Source organism: Epinephelus moara, chromosome 13, assembly GCF_006386435.1.
Source record: "Epinephelus moara isolate mb chromosome 13, YSFRI_EMoa_1.0, whole genome shotgun sequence".
In the NCBI taxonomy this organism is placed as follows: Eukaryota; Metazoa; Chordata; class Actinopteri; order Perciformes; family Serranidae; genus Epinephelus; species Epinephelus moara.
Window position 1 is genome coordinate 14,906,499 of NC_065518.1, and position 15,463 is coordinate 14,921,961.

At 39.2% G+C, this 15,463-nt stretch overlaps 1 protein-coding gene across 4 annotated transcripts in view; it reads left to right on the forward strand.

Annotated features, from left to right (window-relative positions):
- Nucleotides 1-15,463, forward strand: part of LOC126399582 (zinc finger MIZ domain-containing protein 1-like) — a 160,979-nt gene that overhangs the window by 111,796 nt on the left and 33,720 nt on the right. For all 4 annotated transcript variants that reach the window (XM_050059650.1, XM_050059652.1, XM_050059651.1 and 1 more), the window contains one exon: nucleotides 5,395-5,500. In XM_050059650.1, the coding sequence (XP_049915607.1) occupies nucleotides 5,395-5,500 (106 nt within the window). The remainder of the gene's footprint in view (nucleotides 1-5,394; nucleotides 5,501-15,463) is intronic.

A 15,463-nucleotide genomic window follows, 5' to 3' on the forward strand; every position in this document is an offset into this window, starting at 1 on the left:
TGCTGCATTGGCTCTTTCCATAACTCCCTCAGGGTTACGACGAGGGAGCTAATGTTTGGCTGCCTGATCTTCACTGAGGTCACTGGAAAATAAAAAAGCATTTCACCCCGTAGAAACTACTGAGATTCAATCACCTTTCAGTGACTTCAGTTACAGTTTGTGCTGTGGCTCATGAAATCGGCACAGTGGAACACAGAAAGGAGAGCAATAACGTCCTCAAACCACAAAGCAATCAGTGGTTATAGAGAAATACAGTTTCAAAGCCCTTAATTCCCCGACTTAAATGCCTAGGGGCTTTTGATTAATTGAATAATTAGTATCCCATGGCATTTGAAAACAGACTCTCTTTTTTTTTTCTTAAACTTTTTATACATCTGTTTTGAAACGTATACTGTAAAGGAAGTAAGATTTTGGCAAAAATGCATCAAGGTAATTTGATCTAATGAGACAAATTTACACTAAACTTTCAAAAGAGGTAAATATATAACTTGTAGCTCAAAGAATCCTTAATTCTTGTTCTTGTCTCATGTTAAATGTATATTAAAAGAGAATATTCCACCAAAAAAGCTCATGTGTATAGGGGAGACAAGGGTTGGTTGGCACACTTTCCACTGTCGGCCATATTTCTCTGATATAATTTATGTTAGAATATGTTACAGTATAACCAGCGGCAAATGAAATGGAAAGGTCTCAACTATAGATAAATATGTTTTGATGTACACAATTGTTTTCTAAAATTAGGTGATTGCTAACTTAAGTTGTGTTGTAGTTTTGTGCCAACCAGCCCCATCAGGCAGTCAGTTGGCATATGGTATGGTGTTGGTTGGCACATTGTTAAAATGACCAAAAAAATGAAGCAACCAATTGAAAAATGTAAACATTTAATTCAAACAAGAATTAGAAAATACGACCATTTAATAGAATATTTGGGCATTATCATACAATTCATCAATAGGAATGTCTAATTACTTTTGCCATTGACCATTTAAAATGATAATAATTAACTAACATTAAAAACATTATTGTGGCCACCCTCCACAATTAAAATATCTGCCACTGTAGGTGCCCTGTCAGAATATATTTATAGTTTGGTTATTAATTGTTCCATACTCTCGCAACTATGTTAGCATAAATTGGTCACGAATAGCTAACTGCTAGCGACAAATGGAAGCTGTCTGTTTAGTCATATTTTATTATATTTTTGGCCAAATATTATTAGACACATGTTAAATATTCAGAGAGGCCATAAAATTATGTTTTTAAAAAAAAAAAAAACTATGCCTAAACATACAGCATGTTGCTAGTATGGTTTGCTGTTTTGTGCCGCTACGTTAGCTTACATTGGTCACAAATAGCTAACTGCAATAGCGACAAATGGAAGGTGTCCATTTAGTCATATTTTGGTATATTTTTGGCTAAATGGTATTATGTTTTATGAACCAAACTATGCCTAAATACATGGCATATGTTAGTAGTGTAGTTTGCTCTTTTGTGCAGCAACGTTAGCTTACACTGGTCATGTATAAATAACTGCAGTAGCATCAACCTGTTCATTTAGTCATATTTTGGTATGTTTTTGGCTAAATGGTATAAGACACATGTTGAACATTCAGAGGGACGACAGAGAGGTGTTTTATAAACCAAACTATGCTTAAATACACAGCATATGTTGGTAGTGCACTTTGCTCTTTTGTGCAACTACGTTAGCTTACACTGGTCATGAATAGCTAACTGCAGTAGTGACAAGCTGTCCATTTAGTCATACTTTGGTATATGTTTGGCTGATTGAAACATTTTGAACCTACAGAGGGACACCTATGCCTAAACATAAAGCATATGTTGCTGGTATGGTTTGCTGTTTTGTGCAGCTACATTAACGTTAGCTTAAATTGGTCACAAATTAGAAACCGCTAAGTGTGTTAACAACAAACGGCTGTTTCGTTATTCATATTTTGGGGAATATATTGGAACCAGCCAGGCTTTTTGAGAGGCAGATTTGTGTTTTATAAAGTTTCTGTGGACAACTGTGCTTTTATTTTGGTTTTGTTTGTTTGTTTGTTTATGCCATATGGTTCTCAGTCACCATTGGAATCTACTGTAACGGTTTTGAATCCAAGCTGAGTACAGCTGCCGCCCGCCACAAAGGAGCAAACTACAAACTGTTCAAACCTACGGGGGGCGAGTATTTGAAAGACTATTTTCATAGATTTTTAATGAAGTATTTCTTCAATAAAATCCTCTTCTGAAATGTTCTGTGTCATGCAGACAGAACAGTTATAAATGAAGAGATGACTCTCTCCTGGAAATTTTGGGCCAAGAGACAGAACAGACAGTTAGGTAGAACAATGGACGGACTGCGGATGTGTCACTCACCTGTCACCTTGGGCCATTCTGTGCTTCAACATGCTCATTTCCATACCGCCTCCAGCAGTAGATAAGAAATACATATAGCTCCTGTTGGGTGCAATTTGTAACCCCGCCAAGCGAGCATGGCTACAGCAAGCGGAGGAACCCAGGAGATTTGTACTTGAGCACCACAGTGAAACCGCTCTGACACATCCCTCCATTCAAGTGATTGTTTGTGTTACTGCTTTAATGTGCAGCAGCAGGTGCCTTTTCCTCCATTTCACCAATTCAATTTGTTTCCTGCCGTGAAAATCTCAAGGCTTTTCCTTTTAGTTTATGGGTTGTATAGACCTTAGTGTGAACCACACTGGGAGGGAGCACAGAGAATCTGATGTGATTGTGAAATTACCCGGTCTCAGACTGTAATGGTAAACACTTCACCCTGTTGCCTGCATGTTTTGTATCTCACTGCTGCCTTGGTGTTGGCATTTGGTGATGTCAGACTGGTGGCTACACTGCAAAACCAAAATCATCTTCTACAGACAGCTAAATATTGTTTCATTAATAGAAAGAACAGTCTGCCAATGGGGTACGCAAATAAATTACTTTATTGAGATTAGGCTAAAACCCAGGGCACAACGAAACATATCTAAAACTAAAACGAAAGAAAAGGGTGCTTATTTGTCTTATAAATCATCATATTGTTTGATCTAATAAGACATTTTCTCCTTCCTTACACCTGGAGTTTAAACAGGAGGTACAATTGCTATGTTTAACATTAAATGCTGAATTCATTCTTAGGCATGAAGAATTAATAATTCGTCGTACGCAGAGTTTCACAAACATAAAGTTTGAGTGACTTCTGTATGGCAGACAATCCACGACCACAGCTCCACTGACTGTGTGCAATTTAAGTCCTGAAATTAGAACCACTTGTAACTTCTTACACTAGAATTACCATTTAGCAAAATGTCCCTCACAAGTTTAGATTCTAATTAGACAGCCTATACTCGTATATCTTCTTCTTAATGGGGGATTCCTATAAATAAAGGCCAGATATACATACTCTGTTTTGGTGTCACGTCAAGACTATACTTACAGGAGATAATGATATGGTGCAGGGAGCCGTGTTCAGCTGCGCTACCTCGGGGCTTGTCTTGAACTCCAGATCGTGGCAGCAGGATCGCGGCTATGAAAACCAGGCGGGGAGAGGAATCTGTCTCTAGTGAGGCACGTTGGTCCGCACAGGCCTCACTGTGTCCTAAAGGTCTACAGCGGGTTTCTTTGAGCTGATGATGGCGATGGTAAATCAAAGCAACATGTGCCACATAAGGGTGATTTACATCACCTCCTGTGGCATGTGGATGTTTCTCTTAATGTTTCCTCTCAGTAGGCATCGCGGCACCGGAGGCCACGTTTTGTCCACTGGCTCATATGGAACTTATAAACTTGTAGGGACAATATCCTTTAAGTTGAACGGGATCTTTGAAGCTGCTAAACTTTACTCTTATGTAACAGCAAGAATCTGGGAAACTGTCAAGACAACATGTTAAGTCCTGTGATGAGTTTAAGTACCAGGACGGGCCTGTATTCAGTGTGTCTTTCTTAATTAATCTATGATGCAACAGTGTGTCTGTAATATATGAATTTAATACCTATTTCAGAGCAATAATATCACTTTGGGCAATGAGATCATTTATCATTCCTGTTTATTTGTATTTTCTATTGTTTCTAGTTAGTTACTTACTTATTTACTTAGGTAGGTAGTCGAAAGAAGACTAAATACACCCAACATGATTATTTGTATATCATTTACTCACTCTGAATTGAATTAGCGAACAAAAACCTGTTATTTCTCGCATGCTTTGGGTGAACGTAGAATCCAAAAACAATGAAAATTCTCAATCAAGTGAAGTCAAAGGACTTTAACAACAGCAAAACTACATCTGTTTTAAACCTCTCACACAACTTGTGCAGTATAATCTAAGTCTCATTTATCCAGTCATATGCTCAGTACTTCCCAAACAGACAGCCCCTTTATGAAGGGTAATAGAATCAAGAGTGAACCTTACCCATGCTCTCTTCATAGCCAAACTCCATTGACAAAAACAGTAATTTTACCTTGCTAAACATGGGAGCTGCTGGTCCACCGCTGCCTCAATCTGTAGTTAGTTTCTGTTACTGTGTGACTTTGGTGAATCTGAATTAACCCTTTAAAATACAGAACTCACACAACGACACAACCAAACGTACAGATTGAGGCAGTGGTAGACCAGCAGCTCCTGTGTTCAGTGACATAAAATTATTATTTTTGTCAATGGAGACTGGCTTTGAGCACAGCATAGATAAGCTTCTCTCTCAGTTTAGTTTTGTATAGTAAGGTTTGAGCGAAAATGCATGTGTTTGGAAAGTATTGAGCATATGGCTGGATAAATGATACTTAGATTATACAGTAGGAGTTGTGTGAGAGTTTGTAAACAGACTTTTAAAAAGACTTTTCTCAGGAATTCAGCACAACAAGTGGTGGGTAATTTACATACAAATGGTCATTTGAGGGTTCAAGTATTCCTTGAAAAAAACAATCATTAATGTTAATGAAAGAAAACACCTAAGCCATGGGGTAAAAAGTCATAAGATTTTAGTGTGGATGTTGGGTGGATTTTCTAACTTCTACTTTCTCACTACCTTCTGCGTTCACATGAATAAAATCATACACATATAATCCACAAAGGTCTATGTGTTTAAATAGAGAAGCAGAAAAAATTCTGTTCTGAAAATTAAATAGTACATTTGAATGGTTGTGCAGCCTTGGAAGAGGTATGCACTGTCTGAGCTCTTTATACACGTGCCTACTGTTTAGCTTGTCATCAGATTTGAATTTTTGTGACCCTTTTTCAAAAATAAAAATAGAATAAGGCTGGAGAAGAAAAATATCCGGTGAGTTAAGAAAGGTTCCAAAAACCTGAATGATTTCTTTAATCTTAGTTATTTCCTCAGTAGGAATGAACCTTGGATCATAACAATATTTCGTTGTGTCGTTGTTTTCAGGTGGTCAGCCGCGTAGCAGCACAGCAGGGCTACGACTTGGACCTGGGCTACCGGCTCCTGGCCGTGTGCGCTGCCAACAGGGACAAGTTCACTCCAAAATCAGCAGGTAAGACCAGAGTTTTCTCAACCGCCGTCTCAGGCCATCTGGCCATGCTGGCCTGTTTGAGCTCAAAGTTCCTGTCTGCATTCTTGGCAGCATTTCATGATACCCACCCATTGCTACTAGACTGTTTAAGATCCTGATAGTCCAGAAAAAACACTGTACGCCTGACTGTGTTGGACAGCATTTCAAATACTAGATGGACTGTGGTATGTTTAATTCACAGCTTTTTAAGCTGATCATCAGAATCTTGCAAAGATTAAAAGAGACAAACAATCATAGATCATTTTTAAGGCTTTCTGGATGATAAATAAACCAACTTTCTTCATGATGGTTGGTTTATTTGTACATACAGGTGTATTAAAAAGACAGTAAGAGTTTAGAAAGGTTGTGTAGGAGAGGTTGGAAGCCTAAAATGGATTATGAAGATACTCCACTTTTTAAATATGGTCATACTTTAAAAGAAAAAGATAAAAGATTGCGTATTTCATCAAAGTTTCAAGACTAAGCAGTACTACGAATGTACAAATTATTAAAATAGGATATGGATATAAGTAAAAATAGGGATTGCTTCACTGGGATAAGAAATTAGGTGTTGGTCAGAGTAGAAAATCAGTCAAATACGAATAAAAAAACGACTGTCCACCTTACTTCATGTAAAAGTCCATGTTAGCAGTCTGAAAATCATCCAAGGCACTGTGATTATAAATAAAAATCCTTAATTAAAGCATGAATGACCAATACATTTCAACTTAGGCAGGCTTCATCAGGGTATAAAATACACTGGCGACAGGTGTTCAATTTAAAACTCATGTCTAGGTCGTGTGACGTGGGTCACATGGCATGTTAGCAGTGCCCACTTGAGAAAAACCACTGGAGAGGCATGACAGTAAAAATAACAGAGAAAATGAGTGACTCCTACATATATATATATAGATATATGTAATAGCATAAAAAGAAGTTGAATCCTACTCTTTCTGCTATTATATATATATAGGAGTCAGTCACAGTACGTGTTTACATTTTCTCTGTTATTTTTGCTGTCATGCCTCTCTGGTGGTTTCTTTCAAGTGGGCACTACCAACATGCGGTCTTACCCACATCACATGACCTTTTTATGAGTTTTAAATTGAACACCTGTCCCCAGTGTATTTTATACCTCGATGAAGAGTGTTGGAGTAGAAACATGTTGGTCATCTATATATTGAGATTGGATTTTTGCTCACAGTCAGAGAGCTTTGGATGCTTTTCAGACTACCAACCTTTACCATGGACATCTATGTTAAAGGTCCAGTGTGTAACATTGGCATCTAGTAGTGAAGACTGCAGATTGCAACCAGCTGAATCTTCCCCCGCGCAGAATTCCTTCAGTGTTCACTGTTCAGGAGGTTTTAACTGTGAGCCGAATTAACCGCAGACAGGCCACTAGCCCAGTATCTGCTAATGTGTGCTCACCTTTTCTCTGATAACTTAATTTTTGTATTCCCTGTGGATGAATATCTAAGAGGTGTGGATCAGATTTAGATCCTATTACTGAAGTAAATAGAATTGTTTAAAATTTAATTTCAAATTATATTTGAATTTGTAAGTATCTGTAGCTGGTAGAGGTGGAGCGAGGTTTAAAGGAATAGTTTGACATTTTTGGAAATAGTTAGATGAGAAGATTGAGACTACTCTAGTATCATCAGATTGTCATTTGATACATTGTTATCAGAAAAATATTGATTGTAGCTACTTTAAAGGAGCAGTGTGTTGGATTTAGTGACATCTAGTGGTGAGGGTTGCAGATTGCAACCAGCTGAAACTTCTCCAGTGTACCAAGTGTGAGCTCCCGGTTAGAATTCCTTCAGTGTTCATCGTTCAAGAGGTTTTTACTGGGAGCCGAATTGTCTGCAAAAGTCTCTTCCTCTCCGAAACAACCAGACCAGGTGACGAAACCTGCAAAAATGCTGAATAAAGCAGTCTCACATCACAAATCTGTTTTCTACACTGTCAGTTCATCGCAGACGTACTGCTAGCCTAGCATCTGCTAATGTGTGCTCACCTTTTTTCTCTGATAACTTAAGATCCGGACATTCAGGAGGTTTTTAGCGGGAGCCAAATTATCCGCAGAGGTCTGTTCCTCTCCAAAAACAAACAGACCCAGTAATTTAAATCAGCAAAAACACTGATTAAAGCAGTTTCGCAATACAAAAATTTGTGTTTTGACAAGGACCTCCACTCTATGTAGATATGAACGGCTCATTTTATGGTAACGAAAACACAAAGATTCTTATTTTTAGGTGATTATACACTAAAGAAAACATACGTCTTATATTATATTTCTGCCAATATATCCCCCTAACTCCTACACACTGGACCTTTAAGTAAACTGGACAGTCATTGTTTTTTATTCTTAGTTCAACCATGTTTTTAAAGTCATGCCCTTTAATATCCGCATAAACTTTTCTCCATGTTGCATCTCACTTCCAAACCTGTTCAAAACACGGAGAATTACTGCACAGCCCAATTTCTTCCCTGGAGTTTTAAGACAAAGTGCGTACAGCAGAATACTCCATTTGTCACACGCGACAAAAAAATACTTTATCAGTGACGATGAGTTCCTGTTTTCACACAGCAGCGTCATCTTGCTACAGTGATGGATTATTGGGACAGATGTATACTGCTAAATGTTGTTATCAAGCTGGCGAAAAAGCATGCTGGAGCACGACGGGAATGAAGATGTATCGGCTGTCAGCAGCTCGGAAGATAACAGGAATATTTTGTGCTCCTTTACAGTTTTTTGATTTGTGGTTTCCACCTGTCTTGGGTTATGAGGAGTTCGGGGGTTGTGCAATTGCTTCTGTGCACTCGGCCTCTCTCCGCTGAGCTCGCCTTAAGTCGACGAGGACATGAAAGTCAGAGGCACATATTGTTTGAATTTTCACTTGTGTTTGCTTTTTCTGATTTACGGCGTTCCATGGTTTTATATGTGGTAATATGAGGCTTCCAGTCATGCAATGTCACTCTTGTGTCAGCCACGAGAGGGGAATCACTCTCTGTCTACAATTAACTTATACTGCCAAATGTTCTAATTCTACTTAATGCTAAATCAAATCTCAGGCCCTACTTTATGGGCTTAGATAAGATTGCCAATTGATTCTCTGTCTGAATAATTTCCTGCAACAGTAGTCATTTGGATACCAGCAAGTACTCCAGTCTAGGCAGCATCCCAAAGTGCATTTCATGGACAATTATGTACCTGTATATGCATGAATATTTTGAGAGGAGAGGCCTGTAGAAAGTGAAAGAGAGGGAGTCAATGGAAACCACTGAGGAGGCATTCTCCTGCAAAGCTCCCAGAAGCTCTTTAGAGCGGAGGCCCCAGTCGAGGAGGTTGTTAAGACGGAGAGAAAGCCCTCTCTGGCAGCCGAGGGAGACGGCTCTTAAACGACACTCCCACAGGGCCCCAGGGGCAGGACCCACTCCCCAACATCCTGCGGGGCCGTTGCCGAGTGACGGGGGAAGGGAGGGAGTCACATGATGGGGCCAGGATGGCGACAGCAGGTCAGCCATCCAACGCCAGACACAGAGGAGTTAGTGTTCAGGAACAGTTTGAGAAGCGAGATAAAGATGAGTTGAGTTATGTGTTTAATTGAACACAGCGTCCTGCTCATGATGTTCTTTTAATGGTAATTTATTAAGCCAAATCTGACAGTTTCCCTGGACATGATCCAAGTTTTTTCTCAGCTCAGTCATAAATACGACAGTCTGCCATTTGTTGCATAACAAGCTTTTTTATTGTTCTTGACGCAGACGGCTTGAAACTGTTCCACCTTATGTTTGTTCCTTATCTCTGCTAACAAAAAAGCTTGTGTAGCCGCAAAGCCTGGGAGTTTTCTCAAAGAGAAAAAGCAAGAAAAAAAGTGTCCAGGAAGCATTTGAAGCCAAATCTTAACTCTCATAACCACTGGCCTGCTCAGTCACATCGTGCATGTTGTAATCTGCTCTGAAAATCTCTGTTAAAAGTGGGCAGGAGTGGGGGGGCGAGATCTCTGGTAGTTATACGAGCGGGGCCGTCTGCCACAGAGGACATCAGGTCAATGGCTGAGCGCTAATAAGTAAATCAGATTTGGTGTCCCATTTTAACCAGGCCTAACTTGTCTTGGCTCTGACATGCAGCATGGTCGGGGCTATTGCATTTCTGTTATGTCATCTAAATTCCTCTCCCGAACATGGGAGAAAATTGAGGGGGAAATTGCGCCGAGGCGAGGGCAGAGCTGATTTCAGCAGTAGGAAATCAATGTTCACAGTCAACTTACAGCTGAAACAGGTTGTAGCTTTGACAAATGTATTCATCATGAAATGCCTCCAACAGTTTAAGACATTCATCTGTTAATTTCTTTGTGAGAAAAAGGCTTAGACGGGCAAATAAAGACCTTGATCTTAGTGACACCAACAGTATGTATCTTCTCGCCTGAGGAAAACATCATAATCACCTCTCATTGATTTTATCAGTTAGCATATGTACCTGAGTTTTAGCAAAGTGAGCAGTTTAGAGGTTCAGATGTTGACTCTACACAGTGTGATTTAGTGAATAGATGTACTCAGGGGGATCGGCCAGTTGTAGTCCTTCTGCCTTTTTGCGAGCGGCCCACAATGCACAGGCCGAGCTGGGGGGGAGGGTCGTCTGTCTGCTAGTAGTGACCTCTTTGTGAATGAGATTAGCCTGCTCTATTAATCTGTGATTACTTGGACTGTCTTACCGCAGGGCGAAGCCACGCACGTGGAGCCGTGGTGACATCAAAGCGGGGAGATCACTCGCTCGGTGTGGATAAACTCATCAGGGCCTCTTTCCGTCACAGGGTACATTACATGCCCGCTTAGGCCTCTTTCATCAGCGTCACACCCCCGTCCTGCGGGATGGTTCAGTCTGGTTCAAGAGTGTTGACAAAACGCTTAATCACGATTTTTTTTTGCCTCCAAGAGGGTCAGAGTGGCACATTCCCAATCGTTTGCGCCTCAGCGAGCTCTTGGAATTCCTCAGCTCTAAAGAGTGAAAGAAGGCACCAACTTATAAGAGAGGGGGCGGGGGGGGGGACCAGTCAGAGTTTTTCAGTTCATTCTCTCATGTAGCAAACGCCTGGTAAACCAGCTATTCAGCAGATAATTAGTTGGGCTTCAGCTCTCGCTCTGTCAGCCTGGTTTGTCTCTACACTCGTTTTACACACGCAGGGCTGCTTTCATGTTTGATCAGAAGACAACGTGGGTTGTAGTTAACAGTGTCAGCACAATAAAAAAAACAAAAAAAAAAAACACCTCAGCAACAGAGTTTTTATCCTGCGTTTCATCTTGTTTAGTTGGTTTGATTGCAGGAGTTTTAACAGTGGGACTCGTGGTAGTGTAGGAGTGGATGTTGTGTATGTTTGCAGTTGAAGATCGACATCAGGCAGTGTGCTTCTGCTTCATACTATAGGAATCTAAAAATATATCTGGAATATTCATCATAACTGTGAGACAGGTGAATTCGACTTTATCTGTATGTGTGAAAGTTTGTCTCGAGGGGGCTTTGCATTTTTTACAACATGCAGACATGCCACAGTTTCTGTATGTACAGAGACAGAGGCAGCAGGAGAAGAATCACAAAATGGAGAAACACATTTATGATTTTTATTTATTTATTTGGATCCCCATTAGTCACTACCAAGGTAGCAACTGCTCCTCCTGGGGTCCACACAAGCAGACATTACATCATAGTGTAAAACAAATATATAAGTAAAAATCCAAGGCAAAAAGAAACACAATACAACAAGAGTAAAACCACAAAACAATAATCAAAAACAAACAATACCAATAGATTACCCACAATAAAACTACTAATGGCACTAATTACAACAATGACAACAAGTGTCCTCACTGTATTGAAATTGTAAGACAAAAGACCAGGAATTAATAAGGATACTAAAGGGACAGTTCACCCTAAATTCAAAATTACATATTGTTCCTCTTACCTGTAGTGCTGTTTATCAGTCTAGATTGTTTTGGTGTGAGTTGCAGAGTGTTGGAGATATCGGCCATAGAGATGTCTGCCTTTTGTGTAATATAATGGAACTAGATGGCACTCAGCTTGTGGTGCTCAAAGTGCTGAAAAAAACTCAACAGCAAAGTCTCCAGTCCAGAAATCATGACCTGGTTACTCAAGATAATCCACAGACCTTGTTGTATCACTGTGCAGAAGGAAGTGTGCATCTACTCATGGACGAGAGGATAATGCTCGTGACAGTGCGAATACAAACTTAATGGTGTCCTCCTCGGCTGAGCTGTAATGTTAGCTAGCTCGGTGGTGCTGGGTGAGCTAGCAGTAGATGCACTCTTCCGTCTGCGCAGTGATACAGTTGGTGGGTGTAGTTCGGTGGAAAGAAAATAGTTCCTACATGAAACTGCTCACAACAAGGTCTGTGGATTATCTTGAGTAACCAGGTCATGATTTCTGGAAAGAGACATTGCTGTTGCATTATATTGGAGAGAGGGCAGACATCTCTACAGCTGATATCTCCAACACTTGGCAACTCACACCAAAGCAATCTAGACTGATAAACAGCACTACAGGTAAGAGGTAAAATACCTATCTTTTTGGGGTGAATTGTCCCTTAAGTAAGTGCTTTAACATAATGCACAAAACACGGAACATTAAGTAAATATTAAGTGTAGTAATTTAGAGTTTTTAGTATTTAAGTGTTTGGAGTTGGAGAGAAGACTAAATGGAAAGAGGAACATTATCTTCATGTAGTCTGTCTTATTTCAAAATATTGATTTTTTTTTTAATGGAAATATCAGAGACAAGAAAGTAGCTCACTAATGTCAAAGAAAACAAGATGGTTAAGATGAAGTGTGATCAAATGTGTCTCTAAGATTTTATACTTAAATACTTGAAGTGTTGGAGTTATTTAGTTCGCTGCAGAGCAGATCTGATGTAAATTTCCTCTAAACTGTAGTTTGAAGTGCCGATCATACATCGGCCTTCCAGTGAGGTGCTGAAGTGCCGAAGACTCAGAGGTCAGCCGTGTTGTCATTGAGCTGTGCAAAGGTCTCTGATTATACACACAATACAGAGGTCAGATACACACACACACACACAAAATCCTGAAGGGCTGTAATTTCTCTTCCCAGATGTTTCCACACCAAAATGTTGTTTTTTTTTTAACTTTCTGGCCCTCTCTCCACCCAGTGTGCTTCAACATATAGTTTAGCTGCGGCTTTTCCTAAATAGAGAATAACACATTGTTGGTGGCCGAGTTGGACTGTCAGCACCAGCTGAGAAATAAACAACCTTTAGTTAATCAGATTTAAATACACATTCGAGGCTTTATTTTCCATGTATGGAAGGTTTATTTCAGATGGTGATGATGATGATGAGGTGGCCTCGGTTACTCATGTGGTGTCAGCTATTATTTTAGTACAAGATCTGGGAACCGTAAGGACGAATGTCCACTCATCCCACCTACTGATAAATTTATAACACTGTGTTAAGTCTTGTCAGGTCAAAGTCTTCTCAGCAAACCTCAGACGTTATGATCATTAGAGGTCTGTGTTATCAGTAACAACAGGGTCCCAATGATCTTTAAAAAGTCTTAAAAGGCATTGAATTTGCTAAGCAAAAAATGAAGCCTTAAGTGGTATTAAAATGTCTTAAATACATCTTTCAAAAGTCTTAAAAATGCTAAACCATGGAAAATAGGATTTTATGAATTTTTGTTTACGTTAAAAAATAGTAAAAAAAAAAAAAATTAATAATGTATTGAGAGTCTCTTGCATTAACCTCACACAAATCAGGATAGCTGAGCCAATGACACTCATATTTTGTTTCCGGCTAGGATACCCAGAGCAGAGGATCAACAGTTTGCTAGCTAGCTGTCACTGACAACAGGGGGAAGTGTAAATTTGATGAAAATTGGCCATTTAGCACCACGATGGGATTCAAGGCAGTGGAATCCCACATGCAATGTGAGAAACACAAAATTGCCAAGAAAACTCGCCAACAAACGACAGGTATTTACCAAAAAAGTCATGTTTTATGTTAAACATTTTGGCAAATTGTCCCTAACCCTACGCAATTGATGTCAGTTAATGTTTTTTTTTTGTTTTTTTTTTCTTATAAGAAAAATAATAATATGAAAATAAGATAGAACAACAAAATTTAAAAAAATAAAAAAATAAAATGTTTTTTAGTATAAAACTGTTAAAAATATTAAATTTCATTTTGAGTGGCATTTAAAAAGTTTTGAAAAATTTTTAAAAACTCTGCCAACAAACGGCAGGCATTTACTAAAAAAGATTTATGTCAAACATTTCGGCAAAAATGTCCCTAACCCAAAGCAATTGATGTCAGTTCATGTTTTTTGTTATGTTAGAAGAAAAAATTCATATAAAAAATTTTAAAAAATACACAGGTTTTTTTTTAATTATGAAATTGGTCTTAAATTTCATTTTGAGTGCCATTTAAAACGTTTTAAAAAGTCTTAACCCTAACTTTCCTTAAGCTGTAGGAACCCTGTACAAGTTGAAGTCTGCTGCAAACAGATTTTTTTAATCAGTCGATATTCATAATTCAGTAAGGCTTGATTTTATTTATCAAACCTGGATTTATTTTCTCAATTATTGTATTTCTTAAACCTCTTGAACTTGAATGATTTTCTCCTTAAATCCAAGGAATACCTTACCCTCCAAATGACCATTTGTACATCAGTATCTCACCTCGTGTTGCGTCGAATTCATGAAGAAAACTTTGTTTTTCATTTCATTCGTTTGTGTTTTACTTTATCAGAACACCTGTTAACAAACTCTCACACAACTTGTGCAGTATAATCCAAGTCTCATTTGTCCAGCCGAATGCTTTGGTGTTTTAAAGGGTTAGTTCGGATTCACCAAAGTCACATAATAACATAAACTAACTCATGGAGGCAGCGGTAGACGAGCAGCTCCTATGTTCAGTGTGGTAAAATTACTGTGTTTGTCAATGGAGTCTGGCTTTGAAGAGAGCGTAGATAAATTTCACTTTTAGTTCAGCTCCCTGTTGGAAAGAGCCGTCTGTTTGGGACCTGCTGAGCACACGACTGGATAAATGAGACTTGGATTAAGCTGCAGGAGTTGTGTGAACGTGTGTCAACAGATGTAGTTTTGCTGTTGTTAAATGCAGACAGGTATTCATTTACCTTTCTCTGAATTTACATGTAATTTGTAAGCTACATGTTGCTGTATTCAAACATCTTTGATATCTTTGAGAACTTTTTGGCATCTTGAAGCTTGGCTGCTGCAGTTTGACTGCAGAGGAGTCTGAGTTTTACGAGGTTTAAAGTTGTGTTATATGTGAGTGTCAGTGGCTATAAATCTACACTGAGTCCACTTTGGACCATCAGTGTGTTTTACACTACATGGTCACTGTATGTGAAGTCTTCCAGACAGCTATGATGGATGTGTTAACTTTGCAGTCGGGGTTCAGGGCTGTAAGTCATCTGCTGTGCACTTAGCTGATAGTAAATACCAGGAGAGCAAACACAGACAGGAGAGATAAGAGCTGCTGAGCTCGTCTGTCCGTCTATGTAGTTGTCGCAGTTATTATGTCTGTGGCAGCAGGAAGTGATCTGTGGCATCTTCAGCCGCCCCATATGGCTCTGTAATTTGCAGCGTGACAAAATCAGATGTTTGCACATTAGAATTAATTTACATTCTAGCTTATGTCTCTAATTAAATGCGTATTATTGTATTTTAGCCACAGATTGCGCTAATTTGACACCTGAGTGGTGAATCGCCGCTGATGAGCGCGAGTATTTTTATTTGCAGATGACAATAGATGCTGCAGACTGCCTCAGGTGGCGTGTCTGCCCACAGTTTACATGTTTTATATGTGTGTAATTATTTATCCAAAAGCTTACTGTGGCTCATGTGTGCTGAAAGACAAATGTGGTCTAATTGGCCCCTCCCTCTCTGATT